At 44.4% G+C, this 14,510-nt stretch overlaps 2 protein-coding genes across 2 annotated transcripts in view; one reads left to right on the plus strand and one right to left on the minus strand.

The window, feature by feature from the left end:
- nbeaa (neurobeachin a) overlaps positions 1–14,510 on the minus strand; it is a 219,294-nt gene that overhangs the window by 22,233 nt on the left and 182,551 nt on the right. The window contains exons 40-43 of the mRNA XM_061249472.1: positions 10,063–10,199; positions 7,900–8,042; positions 7,702–7,830; positions 7,554–7,587 (exon numbers count right to left, since the gene is read on the minus strand). Coding sequence (XP_061105456.1) covers positions 7,554–7,587; positions 7,702–7,830; positions 7,900–8,042; positions 10,063–10,199 — 443 coding nt within the window. The remainder of the gene's footprint in view (positions 1–7,553; positions 7,588–7,701; positions 7,831–7,899; positions 8,043–10,062; positions 10,200–14,510) is intronic.
- Positions 7,465–8,554, plus strand: LOC133132579 (putative nucleotidyltransferase MAB21L1). Its single transcript, XM_061248084.1, has one exon. The coding sequence runs from the start codon at positions 7,465–7,467 to the stop codon at positions 8,542–8,544; it is 1,080 nt and encodes a 359-aa protein (XP_061104068.1). The 3' UTR covers positions 8,545–8,554.

Below are 14,510 nucleotides of genomic sequence, written 5' to 3' on the forward strand. Positions count from 1 at the left end.
TTTTGTTTTTATGAAACATAACAACATACACAAATGCTGACAGACTCTCCTCGTATAGTCTAGCTCCTGAACAGAGAGAGTTCCTGGAAGGAAACTGCAACATTTAAGTTCTGTAGATTACACCAATACAAACACACACACACACACACACACACGCACACAAGCACACACATGCACACACACGCACACACACATCACACACACACACACATGCACACAAGCACACACAAGCACACACATGCACACGCACACACATGCACACACACACACACGCACACACACGCGCGCACGCGCACGCGCACGCGCACAAGCACACACACACACACACACACACACACACACACGCTGGACCCAAGCCGACAAATAGGGGCATCCTCCCCCCCCCCCCGCCCAGCCTCCGGTCCCAGACAGCCCCTGGGTCCAACCCAAACTGTGGGGTGACACACGTCACACAGCGAGCCTGTCGATCCAGGCTGTACTGGATGTGTCAGACCCATCAGTGGTGTGACAGACACGGTTTGGGCACCCCTGTACACCCCCTCTGTATCCCCCCCATCACAGGCACGCCTGACAGCTGCCCACCCCAGCCCCCATCTGATCACGTCTCCCCAGGACAGGACAGACTGTGTCTATCTGTCTGTAGGCGAGTGTATGTGTGTATGTCTCTGTGTATCTGTGTGTGCACGTGTGTTTCTATATGTGTGTGTGCGTGTGTGAGCACTTCTTTGTGTGTGTATATATTTGTGTGTTTGTGCATACCGTCACACGTGCGCGCACACACACACACACACACACACATACACACATACACACACACACACACACACACACACACACACACACACACACACATACACACATACACACACACACACACACACACAGTTGGGTGACATCCACATCATTAGTATTGCTGCAAGATAAGTTTCCCTGGTCGGGACAATAAAGAAAAGAACTGAACTTTCCTCATCTCTGCAGAATCACCCCTCCCCTCTGGAGCTTCTACTGCCAGCAGATAGATCACGCACTCTTTCATCATATTAAAGTCCGCTAAGAATCTCCTTTATTGTTTCCCTTTATTATTAAACAATTTAATCGGAAACAATCATAATTGTACAGTGTATGATAAAAGTTATTATAACTCCAGTGATTATATTACTCGTAATTTCAACACGACTGTGTCTGAGGGCATCCTGTTACTTACTGAGGCACCAGGGAATTGCGGGAAATGGAAGATTTACTCATCAACTCTGGATAATTATTTGCACTCCGCCCGCCCCTTGCAGTCTTACACTTTCTTAGAGTTTCTTTAAGTTTCTTTCAGAAAGAAGAGTCTTTTTAACCATCGCTGGTGAATAACCCAGGTCTACATGGTGTGTGTAATGCTAGCAGGGTGAAAATGCTAACTGTGACGTAACCAGGAGGGGGGACCATGGACCATGTCTATATCAGAGAGACACTGGCCAGGCCCTGGGGGCTGCAGAAACAAGAAGAGAAAGACTAGCTCCTCAGGGAGAGGGGGAATACACCGGAGAGAGAGAGAGAGAAAGGGAGTGTAGACGAGTTTTAGTTTTCCCTCTCCCTCTCTCCCTCTTTTCATCTCTCTTCTACCCTCCCTCCCTCCCTCTCTTCTCTTTCCCCGGCTTCTCTCTATCCCCCTCTCTCCCTCTTTTCATCTCTCTTTTACCCTCCCTCTCTCCTTCTTTTCATCTCTTTTCTACCCACCCTCCCTCCCTCTCTTCACCTCTCTTTTACTCACCCTCCCACCCACTCTTCTCTCTTTCCCCAGCTCCTCCCTATCTCTCTCTCTCTCCCTTTTTTCATCTCTCTTCTACCTGCCCTCCCTCCCTCTCTTTCCCCTGCTTCTCACTATCCCCCTCTCTCCCTATCTCTCTCTCTCCCTCTATTCATCTCTCTTCCACCCTCCCTCCCTCCATCTCATCTCTCCTCTTTCTGCCTCTCTTCACTCCTTCCCCCACTTCTCCCTCACTGTCCCTCTCTCTCCTCTCTCTCTCTCCCCCTCCCTCTCTCTCCTCTCTCTCTCTCTCCCCCTCCCTCTCTCCCCTCTCTCTCTCTCCCCCTCACTCTCTCTCTCTCTCTCTCTCTCCCTCTCTCTTCTCTCTCCCTCTCCCCCCTCCCTCTCTCCCTCCCTATCTCTCTCCCCCTCCCTCTCCCTCCCTCTCTCTCCTCTCCCTCCCTCTCCCTCCCTCTCTCTCCTCTCCCTCCCTCTCCCTCCCTCTCTCTCCTCTCCCTCCCTCTCTCTCTCTGTCCCAGTTAATCAGTGAGTGAGGGCTCACACTCAGCAGAGCCAGCAGGCCTGGGACATGTCGTCTCTAACCGCATCCCACAGGGGGGAGGGGGGGCGGGGGTCTGTGATGACAAATGAGGCTCTCTCTTCCCATCCCACCCCTCTCAGGAACAGGAGGGACAAATTCGGCAAGTTCCCAAAAAAAAACCCAAAAAGACTCCCTGTACAGGAAAATCACAGAAGGAGCTATTGTAGAAACGTGCATGAGCTAAGGTTCAGTAATGAGCAAATCTACAGTTCTAATGAAAAACATTAAAATGGAATATGAGAAGTCTAATAAATCCCACTTTGAGAGGAAATTCACTAATTTCCTAACCAAAATAGAGCAATGAATGCATAATATAATCTGTACAGTTCATTACACACAGCTCAGAGGACAGTAGTGCTTACACGGAGTTACTGCACGGAAAGACCTGTGCTAATCTATCTAATGTAATTTCATTATTTGGGGGTTAAAAATCTTACGAGTGATTGGTGGTTTGTACTTGGGAAACACATCTACTCAAAATCTACCCTGCTTACCTATACTTCTATTATTTTACCATTATGACTAGAGTTAATTAGCTGATGCTTCTATCCAAAGCAACTTGCAGTTGGGAACATAACCCCACATTCTGGGGGAACATAACCCCAGCGCAGCCCCAGTCTGGGGGAAAATAACCCCACATTCTGGGGAACATAACCCCACATTCTGGGGGAACATAACCCCAGCGCAGCCCCAGTCTGGGGGAACATAACCCCAGCGCAGCCCCATTCTGGGGGAACATAACTCCACATTCTGGGGGAACATAACCCCAGCGTAGCCCCAGTCTGGGGGAACATAACCCCAGCGCAGCCCCATTCTGGGGGAACATAACCCCACATTCTGGGGGAACATAACCCCACATTCTGGGGGAACAAAACCCCAGCATAGCCCCATTCTGGGGGAACATAACCACACATTCTGGGGGAACATAACCCAAGCATAGCCCCATTCTGGGGGAAAATAACCCCACATTCTGGGGAACATAGCCCCACATTCTGGGGGAACATAACCCCAGCGCAGCCCCAGTCTGGGGGAACATAACCCCAGCGCAGCCCCATTCTGTGGGAACATAACTCCACATTCTGGGGAAACATAACCCCAGCGTAGCCCCAGTCTGGGGGAACATAACCCCAGCCCAGCCCCATTCTGGGGGAACATAACCCCACATTCAGGGGGAACATAACCCCATATTCTGGGGGAACATAACCCCAGCGCAGCCCCAGTCTGGGGGAACATAACCCCAGCGCAGCCCCAGTCTGGGAGAACATAACCCCAGCGCAGCCCCAGTCTGGGGGAACATAACCCCAGCATAGCCCCATTCAGGGAGAACATAACCCCACATTCTGGGGGAACATAACCCCACATTCTGGGGGAACATAACCCCAGCGTAGCCCCAGTCTGGGGGAACATAGCCCCACATTCTGGGGGGAACATAACCCCAGCGCAGCCCCAGTCTGGGGGAACATAACCCCAGCGTAGCCCCATTCAGGGGGAACATAACATCACATTCTGGGGGAACATAAGTCTGGGGGAGCTCCACTGTAATGAGGGGTGGCTCAGAGCCAGGTCCCTGCGGGGCAGCCAGCTGAGACTCGGGCAGCCTCAGGAGGAAGCAGGAGGAAGCAGGAGGCCGGGTCCTCATTGTGCCACCGTCACATCGCGTTACCGCTGACGACCGCCGCGGGCCTTTTCTTCTGCGGAGCTTTCACAAGCCATTTACCCAGGAAGCGCCTGAGAAATACTGCCACCCACCCGCCCCAGCTCTCCACCACAGGCACACGACTGCTATCAACGCACACTGTCCGAAGGGTTTATCACCAGCAACATCAGCGGCGCATTTTAATGGTCAAATAATAATAGGAGGTGACTATTGCGTTCATTTAGTTTAATCTGAAATGTATGGATGTGTTTAAAATGTGGATTAAAAAAAACTGAACCAACTGTCTAACCTTTTCTTTTGTTTTGTTTTTTGTTCGTTTTTTTTTACCCAGATCAGGGGAAAACAGAGAGGGATACAAACAAATTTGGGCTCACAGTACAGAGGTGGGGGATTAAAACCACCCACCATATGGAGCACTCACACATGGGTTAACAACAGCCTGCCCCCACTTCTCACCAAAAAATCAGAATATTTCATGTCAATGTGACCATTCCCACACAGCTCCCAAGGGATTGTGGGAAGTCTCAAAATACAAAAGACACAAAAAGTTAGTTATTTGAATCTGCAGCACTGCAAGTCCGTTTTAGATTTTCTAACACAGCATCCATTTATGGAGCTGGATATTTACATTACATTGCATTACATTAATGGCATTTGGCTGACACTCTACAGTTGATTAGCAGGAGACAATCTTCCCCTGGAGCAATGCAGGGTTAAGGGCCTTGCTCAAGGGCCCAATGGCTGTGCGGATCCTATTGTGGCTCCATGTGAGAACCACCGGCCTTGCGGGTCCCAGTCGTGTACCTTAACCACTACACTACAGGCCGCCCCTAGTTTGCAACCTCTTAGTCATGAGCCCAGTTCCCTACCCACTACCCTACACAGGAACCCACGCCCTCTCGCTAAAACACACACCACAACATCACACACACAGGGCCACAGCAAGCAAGAAAAGGGGCTCCCCCGTCCCTCAGCTTTGTCGAAAGCGGGACCCTGTTTCTGGGCACAAGGCACACACAGCTGACTCGCTCTTTCACTGGGGGCTCGGGGGTTCACCCCCCTGTTTAATGCAGTCAGATTTACAGCTCTGACTCAGTAAATGAGGCTCTTTCATAGGACAATCAGAGCAGAGACAAAGGTGTCACCGCAGTGCCTATTTCAAAATAAAAGCACACCAGACACTATTCTGTGCCGCTTTGCTACTGCTGTGAATTTTTTAAAAATACAGATTTATAACTATTTTTATTCATAAATATGTTTTATAAGCATTTTCAAATAGATTATACTCTTTAGTAGTTAACTATTGAAAAAAAAATTTTCCCCATAAAAGACCTGAAAATGATGGCCGAATATTTTACTATCAAGAAATATTAACAAAACTATAAAAATGTAATCCATACACCAAACTGATCCTCTTCGCATGTGGCTTCTCATAAGAAATTAAATCATTGTAAACAGCTGTCTATACGCTTTTAGTGACTGCTATATACACTATTGATTGTATTACGATTGTATTGCACACAATGCAATGCATTTTCAGTTGAATTGGTTATAGAGTTTAAATGCATTGCGTGTTGTGCCAGGAAATCAAATCTCACACTACTCTCGGCTTAAAAATCCTAACCAGCAACTCATTTCACAGCCAGGGTTATACAATGCTGGCTTGTAAAATTAAAAATGATTACAATTTATTTTTTATTTTTTTTGGAAACAAAGATCTCGTCCTTTTTTTTTTTACTCTAATAATGAAATAAAAAATATTTCTTTTACATGAGGACTGGAAGAAGTTCCAGCCAATATAACTTCTTTCCTCTTTCACAACACAAATACACACACACACACACAGACACACAGACACACACACGAACACACACACAGACACACACATGCAAGTGTGCAGACACAGGCATACACTCACATACATGCGTGGACACACACACACACACACACACACACACACACACACACACACACTGACACAAAAACACACCCCTGACACAGTCCACTGGCCTGTGAATAAGAACTAATGTCTTTTTAAAGACCTCGGAAGGAGGTTTGTACAGATTTGTCTGAACTGAACTTTTCCCATTTTAATTCCCGTTTGAGCTTTCACTTTGGGGCACATCCCCGGTTGCAAAATAAAAATAGTTTTCTTTTTTTCTAGAAAAAAGTTTATTTACTTAACAATTAAAAGAACATTAGCAGCGAATAAAAAGCCCCTTCTCTAAAGTGGTACCGTTTCTATCAAGTGCGCATGTGCAAAATACATTTCGGGCATAAGATCTATCTTCACATTTCCAGGCCAATACTTTTTCCACAATTACATCCTCAATTACCCTTTTATTACGAATATAGTGTTATAACAACAAACAAAAAAAACATTAATTAAAAATCATTTCCATTTTATTGTATCCTTGTATGTATGATAATGTCGGTTTTTCCATTTATATAACTGCTGAACGAAGGGTACTATTTATTTCTATTCGAAATCAATAGGCTGTTAATGTTGGCTACTGGCCCGCGATTACGCATTAGTTGAAAACACGTTCTAATATATTAACATCATTATCAACTTTATGAATTCCCGATGTCCGCTTACAGCCATTTTTATGCAACCTATAAACGATGAAAAAAACAGACATATAAATCTGAATACGGAAGAAAGTAACACGAAGATGTTTATTCTAACTATAACAAAATTACGCGACAGGTATGATCAAGCGAGGGAAACCGTTTTTTTTTCTCTTCTAAGTGTGAACCAGAAAGAACCGACAGCGGGTCAAATATATTCCAAACCGACGCTAAATAAAAATGAATAATAAAAATACAGCCAGAAGCAGAATTGAAAACTTCTGCTCCCTCGTTAACGCGTTTCCGCTACTAGGTAGCCGCCGGCTACCTTTGGATGTAATTATGTAGCCAACAAAACGCACGGACGAATCCTCCGTTCGATAACAGGCAGTGACGAGTCCGGCTGTGATTGGACCTCCCCGACTCTCGTCCTCCTTATAATAATTATATGTGACGCGTGTCTGGGCTTAAACCCAACAGCCAGTGGAGCCGTCACCACGGACGCGCACACAGCCGCCGTGCACTTGCATAGCATTCAGACTACAAATGATCCACTCCACGCAGTGATCCCAACAGGAATACAAACCAAGGAGCTACTTTAACTGTCAAAGTTCGCGCAGGTGCACCTGCAATGCAATGCGCGCTTCTAAAGTTTAGCCTATACAAGCAAATCCAAGCAAACGGAAATATCTAAGTTCCAGAAACTATTGGTTAACACAGGGGAACCTAAATGCGACGGTACCCTGAGACCATTTAAAAGGCCTGCCGTTCTTAAATACATTTTTTACAGTTTAAAATAGCATTATTTATTCTCTAAAATTGGCTCCCGTACAGTCGGTCGCGTTGGATCCCTCGGCTTACTGCGAGACTCCGGTATACAACCCGGATCTCTGTCCGAATATGTTAGCAGCTCAGGCGAAGTTAGTGTACCACCTGAACAAATACTACAGCGAGAAATGCCTGTCTCGGAAAGCGGCGGTCTCCAAGACCGTCAGAGAGGTGTGCAAGGTGGTGTCCGACGTCCTGAAGGAGGTGGAGGCGCAGGAGCCCCGCTTCATCAGCTCCCTCAACGAGATGGAGAACCGCTACGAGGGTCTGGAGGTGATTTCGCCCACCGAGTTCGAGGTGGTCCTCTACCTGAACCAGATGGGGGTTTTCAACTTCGTGGATGACGGCTCGCTGCCGGGCTGTGCCGTGCTGAAGCTCAGCGACGGCCGCAAGAGGAGCATGTCCCTCTGGGTGGAGTTCATCACCGCGTCGGGGTACCTTTCGGCCCGGAAGATCCGCTCCAGGTTTCAGACGCTGGTTGCGCAGGCGGTGGATAAGTGCAGCTACAGGGACGTGGTGAAAATGGTTGCGGAGAGCAGCGAGGTGAAGCTGCGCATCAGGGACCGGTACGTGGTCCAGATTACCCCGGCGTTCAAGTGCACGGGGATATGGCCAAGGAGCGCGGCGCACTGGCCTATGCCCCACGTTCCCTGGCCCGGACCCAACAGGGCGGCGGAGGTGAAAGCCGAGGGTTTTAACCTCTTATCCAAGGAATGCTACTCGCTGAACGGGAAGCAGAGCTCGGCGGAGAGCGACGCCTGGGTGTTACAGTTCGCAGATGCCGAGAATCGGCTAATCCTGGGCGGCTGCCGGAAGAAATGTCTGTCCCTTCTCAAGGCACTGAGGGACCGTCACCTCGAACTGCCCGGGCAGCCGCTCAACAACTACCACATGAAAACTTTGGTCTCGTACGAATGCGAGAAACATCCCCGGGAGTGTGACTGGGACGAGAGCTGTCTGGGGGACCGCCTGAATGGGATATTGCTACAGCTTATTTCGTGTTTGCAGTGCAGAAGGTGCCCGCACTATTTTCTGCCTAATTTAGATCTGTTCCAGGGAAAACCAAACTCGGCGCTGGAGAACGCCGCCAAACAGACTTGGCGATTGGCGAGAGAAATTCTAACAAACCCCAAAAGCTTGGAAAAGCTATGAGGTAAAATGATTACAGTACATTTCTAATGCAAGAGAAACCTAACGGCCTTTTGGAGGCTGAGATGAATACTATTTTACATTTGTTTTCAACCATGTCCTCATCGCTCCATAAAGAACGGGATTAGTGAACTGCGTGATGAGTTATGTTAAGATTTCATCGTTTCAATGACAGTACTTCCTCAACGTGGATATCGAGCTTGTTGTAATTGTTTTGTGTCTCAACGCCCTGTATAACCTCGTTTCCTTAGTAACTCCTGCTGTTAAAGGTTCAGAGAGAGCCAAACCCGATGTTTACATGGTGCACACAACTTCATTACGGCAACAAGTTGTCAGAAATGGTAAATGTTTTAATGACCACAAAATTTAAACCATTTTAAGGACTATTCCAGGAGTGTTATGGTATGTCAGTCAATCGATTTAAACTAAACTACCGTGATGTTTGTCATTGTAAAGTGTGCGTCACAGCCAATTAGCAGTTAACGTGCTGATGGTAATGTTAGATTTTTTTTTTTAAACATTCTATAAATATACTTGAATTCGTACGTAATCGTTCGAACATTAGTTTGTTTGATTCTTTAAATTCGCTTGGATGTCCAAGCAAAAGATGCTCTGGAAAAAAAAATTGCACTTGAAATAGCCTACACTGGACCAGGACCTATATAATTTGAGGTTTGATTGTTTTCATTAATGTAACCGAATTCGTAGTCAATAAACATCTGTGTGAACATTGAGTAATCGTTCATAGTGATTGTTATGTCCACTGAGGTATAGCCTGTAGGCCTACTCAAAGCACAAACAAATCAAATACTTTAAAGTGAAATAAATGTACTTCAACTTAATGACAAAAATAACCATATGCATACAATTTCGATGCAATGCATACAACGAATTCTAAATGCCAACATAAGGCCTTGGTTATTATATATTTTCTCACGTTAATCTATCTAAATTTAATCTACATTTAAATCAAGAGTGTGTCCAATCAAACTGTTGTCCGAAAGAAAATGTGTTAAATATGAAGGAACAACTGTTGTTCAGGAATTGTTCAGGCAGAATCGCTAAATAATGTAGATAATAATGTTATTAAAATAACATTAGCAGCTAATGTTATTTTGGAAAAGCAAAATCATGTGGGCCTCAAATAAAGATATACTCAAAACACTTAAAAGCAGAAGAATGTATTTTTAAAATGAAAAAGAACAATTGTATATCCTCTACAATAAACATACAGCGAGCTAAATGTTATATCTTTATAATGCATAACATTAAGTTACACAACGTCATGCAGCGTTCTGCCCATAATAAAATAATAGGGGAGTCAGTCGTATATTAGACCCCCGTTATGAGATTTCCGTCATATACTCCAGACAGTCAATGAAGATAATATTCACACAGTAACATGTTCTGTGTTAATTAAACCCTAACTTATATACTTTAAAGCAGAAAAATAAAATTATACTTGGGAAAATGGAACTGATATAAAATGTAGCTATATTTTTCTATGAAAATCAAACTTACTTTGGCGTCAGTTTTTTTGAACGCGGGATCGTCTTCGTCCACTTCGAAATAGATCTCAGTGGTGGTGATGGACAGCGTCCCACGAGCCACGACGACGGGGGCCACGAGCTGAGCAGGGGTGCTCAAAACCACCGGGCCTGAAAAGTAAAAAAAAACCGGGTACGAAATTAAGCCAGAGAATAAATTACTGAACTTTCGTTACGTTTAAAAACGAAATGGGCCACACGCGAGCTTGTGATTGGTTCAAAGACACATTTAAAACGACAAGAAGACTGAAACAGAGTAGAAGGAGATGACCACGACGCGTACTACTTGTAGGCGATTGCTTTTAAACTGAAGATGTACATTAAATTAGGGTCAAGGAAAAATAACCACTTTGCAAAATTCACAAATAGCAATAGATGAGGAAATGTTGTATTTATGGTGAAGAAATACATTTGTATATTATAGGCCTACTTTACTGTAGTTACGGATTTTCAATGACTAATTTTAGCTTGCACGAACACAATACAGTACAACTACAAATTCCAACCCAGCACCTATAGTATAGACATACAAATGTATATGATAATAAACGTTATTTCGGTGCGTAGTCTTACTTTACACATACAATCGAATTACATTGAAATATTCAAGTTTAAAGTATATTGTCAAGAAAAACACGAATACAATATTTGAGTATTGTATTTTTACACAGCATTAATGGCTTCATATTCTTTCACCAAACCTAATCATTTAAACAGAAGCTTTAAAATAATTAGCCTAGGCCCTCTTTTTCTTACAAAATAATTCTGCATTTTGACAGCTATTTTTTTATAATTATAATTTTACACATTTAATTTTAATTTAATTTAAAAGCCTTTAATTTCATACCGGCGTGACCGATGTATAAAACAACAATCGTATAGGCTCGGCACACTTAATTTATACAAAAGATATCATCAAATCAGAAAGCATGCATGATAGTTTCAGCAGGGTTATGTCAAAACCCACGGGCCCAGTCCGGCACAGGTCACTTTCGCTGACATCAGATAATATGATCAATTGAATAACGTCGTATTTGATACATTAATTCATAAATCTGATCTCATATCAGACCATCCAAACGAATACCCTAGCTGTACGGAAAAGCGTGCCGATATGTTTCCACCTAAATTCATTTTCTAATATTCATGAAAAAGAAGGGATTTTGTTGTTATAATAAAATCGCAGTTCTATTCTCATTCTAAAATCGCTTTTTTAGTCATTATATTCTTATTTTTGACAGTGTCATGTCCATGGTTTTGGTAGGCACAGTGCTGAAGATAATCATTTTAAAACTAAAGAGACAGTCGCTCTTGCTGCGTTAAAATTAGGCTTCAGTTCACCCGTCAGAATGATCAAGAGGAGATTTTGTCTGAGTGGAACGGAAACGGAAACACGAGTGCCCTTCAATTAAATATAAATCTCATCTGACGGGGCTTGGCTCACGCCCAGGAGCACCTCTGTGATCATTCACGCGTCTTACTTAACCTGACGTGCATCAGGGAGAACAAATGTGCAGACTACAGCGTCCGTGGAGCGATCGCCAAAAACCTGTCAAATTAATTCCCGTTCAATAAAATTAGGTTTCGAACGGTATCATCTGGTTTGTACTGAAATACGGAAGGGAGATCTACATTTAATTTGCAAAATGTCTGTGCGTAGCTACAAATGTAAGAATTATGTTTCAAAACTAATTCCACCTATAGTACGCCTATTAGGCTACATGTATTCTCCTATACCGTCTGAAACCGCGATCAAATAAACGTACAGATTTTAAAGACAATTGCGGTCATGACAAATATATGAGTGAGACCTTAAATTGCAGATAACTAGTTTGATCTTTGATCCCATGTATACGCGCAGTTGTTAGGGGAAGCAGCATTTTAAAACGTAGGATACAGACAACAATAATCTACACGCAAGGGACATGGACGGATTCAAAACAGGTACAATATTCATAACGCAGCTGAAGGGAGTGGCCGGCTGCGATTGCGTCACTATTTTCGGGGTATCCCCAAGGGCACTGTGGGAAATACTGAAGCATAGTGCTCCATCATAATCACACTCACGTGGCCAAGCCAGGAAAAACAATGAAAAGGTTTTTATTTTTCTTGCAAGTTTAATTTGATCGCACAGATGAAATATTCTGGCAACAAATAAAAATAACATTACAGTGCATCATCCCCAAGTCAAATATGATGGATGAGAATATGATTAATGCTATGTTTTTGTAATATTACCGCAAAACGTGCTTTCATATACTTTCCCAGAAACTCCTGAACACAACATTTGGTCAGGGGTCTCTCTCTCTCTCTCTTTCTCTTTCTCTCTTCTCTCTCTCTCTCTCTCTCTCTCTCTCTCTCTCTCTCTCTCTCTCTCACCCTTCAACTGCTTGTATCCATCTAGCCATCCTTTGGCTGTGACTTCGCTCTCACTCTCTCTCTCTCTCTCTCTCTCTCTCTCTCTCTCATTTAGAATAGTGTAGGGAAAGTGTGTGTAGTCTGTTCTCAGCGACTTAAAGTGAATTCGACTGTAATCTTTAAATGGGTCTTTCCGGCTATATAGGCCCTCTGGTGTCTGCGGATGCAAAGTGCCGATGAGGACAGATCCCCTGGCGGTGAAGGAGTGGAACTGCATCATTATCAGTTTGCTTTTCTGAACTAGTATACGTTTGTCATATAATATATCGCAAAAAAAACAACCTCTGTCGGCAATGAGTCGCTGCTCAGACCACTGTGTGTAACACCGAAACAAGGTGTGAAAATTAATCTTAGATAACGAGCAAGAGAATATTAATAATCTCTTCACGGAAGCTTTGCTAGGAGCTTGGGCACCAGTCATTGTAATTGGCATACCAGCAAAACTATATACGTGCGTATCTGCGAAATTAGCTTTTCCAGACTCAATGTCTCCTGTCATAGAAGCCTCTCCCAAGAATAACTTGAGATGCCACTTGCATAATGGCTTTTCCGAATGCATTAACACTTCTTAAATTACATTAACAGCCTACCAAGGGCTGACATTGGAGACATTGGATTGGACTGGCTGATTAGCCATGGCCTCAAAAAAGGGCATTTCTTTGAAAAAACAAAGGTACTTATACCCCAGTCCTGATGGACTCTGGCCCTTTAAAGTGTGACATCACAAATGTGTGATTAGAATGTCCTTAACTGAAAATCTAATGCTGATGTCACCATAACTACTGGGAACCAAAAGGAATGGAGTTCCATAACGCTGAGGGAGAAATGTCAAAGCATCTGAAAACATACGGACAGTGATCAGCACATAATTCCAAGGCAGTGGTTTCAATTACACTGGATTTACAATTTGTAGTCAATCACACTGAGAAGCCAAACGAATATCGGCTTTTGAGATTAATTCTGTCATTCCATAATACAGTTTACTTACTTGAGGGAGTTTGAACAGATCAATAAAACAGGATTATCTTTAATCTGGAGTAAACCATTAGTTGATCACAGGCTAGGGCGCTAGTTTGGCACACTGGAAATCAGTGAGTTTATAAAATGATTCTCAAACTCATCTAAAATATGCTCTTTAGGACACTGATTGAATTAAAGTTAGTTTTTGCCACACGTTCTCCGTGTTTGGCCGAATGATTGATCCTCATCCAGGTGTTAGTTTTATTACAGAAGGAATAATAAAGTCCAAAACTTGCCTCTGGAGATAAATATTCGCGGAAGGAAACGTGCTGAAAATTAAAGTAAAACCGTGGTTAATGAGCGTGTAACCAGGGAAGCACAACAGAGGCACCCCCCCCTGGAGATCAGGAGCGCTGCAGGTACAGAAACACAGCACACACACACAGCACAGCCTTCTCCAGGCCTCCAGTGACTCACACACACGAGACCCTGGAGCACCGTGCGCTGAGCGCCGACGTCCACTGAACACTCAGTGAGCCGAAAAACCAGAGGAAACTGGAATGTTGAGTCTATTTTTACTGTCAAATGTGTGTAACATCACTTTATTATTATTATTATACTTTAATGTAATAACGCTTATTTTTGTTTTACTTTTTTACGGTATGTACTGCGCACACTAAAGTCTGGGTTTGTAATGTGGATGTGGTTTGTTTGGGTGCGTCTCTTGGCATGGCTTTTCAAACATCTGTGGCTTACAATGTTTTTGTAAATGGCCGTGGTTTTGGAGGTGTGGGCGTGGTCTGTGTGGCGTGGGCGTGGTCTGTGAGGCGTGGGCGTGGTCTGTGAGGTGTGGGCGTGATCTGTGAGGTGTGGGCGTGATCTGTGAGGCGTGGGCGTGATCTGTGAGGTGTGGGCGTGATCTGTGAGGTGTGGGCGTGATCTGTGAGGTGTGGGCGTGATCTGTGAGGTGTGGGCGTGATCTGTGAGGCGTGGGCGTGGTCTGTGAGGCGTGGGCGTGGTCTGTGAGGCGTGGGCGTGGCCGGG

The sequence above is a fragment of the Conger conger genome, chromosome 7 (assembly GCF_963514075.1).
Source record: "Conger conger chromosome 7, fConCon1.1, whole genome shotgun sequence".
NCBI lineage: Eukaryota > Metazoa > Chordata > Actinopteri > Anguilliformes > Congridae > Conger > Conger conger.

Coding starts and splice junctions, on each gene's coding strand:
- LOC133132579 (XM_061248084.1), top strand. CDS start 7,465: ATGTTAGCAGCTCAGGCGAAGTTAGTGTACCACCTGAACAAATACTAC.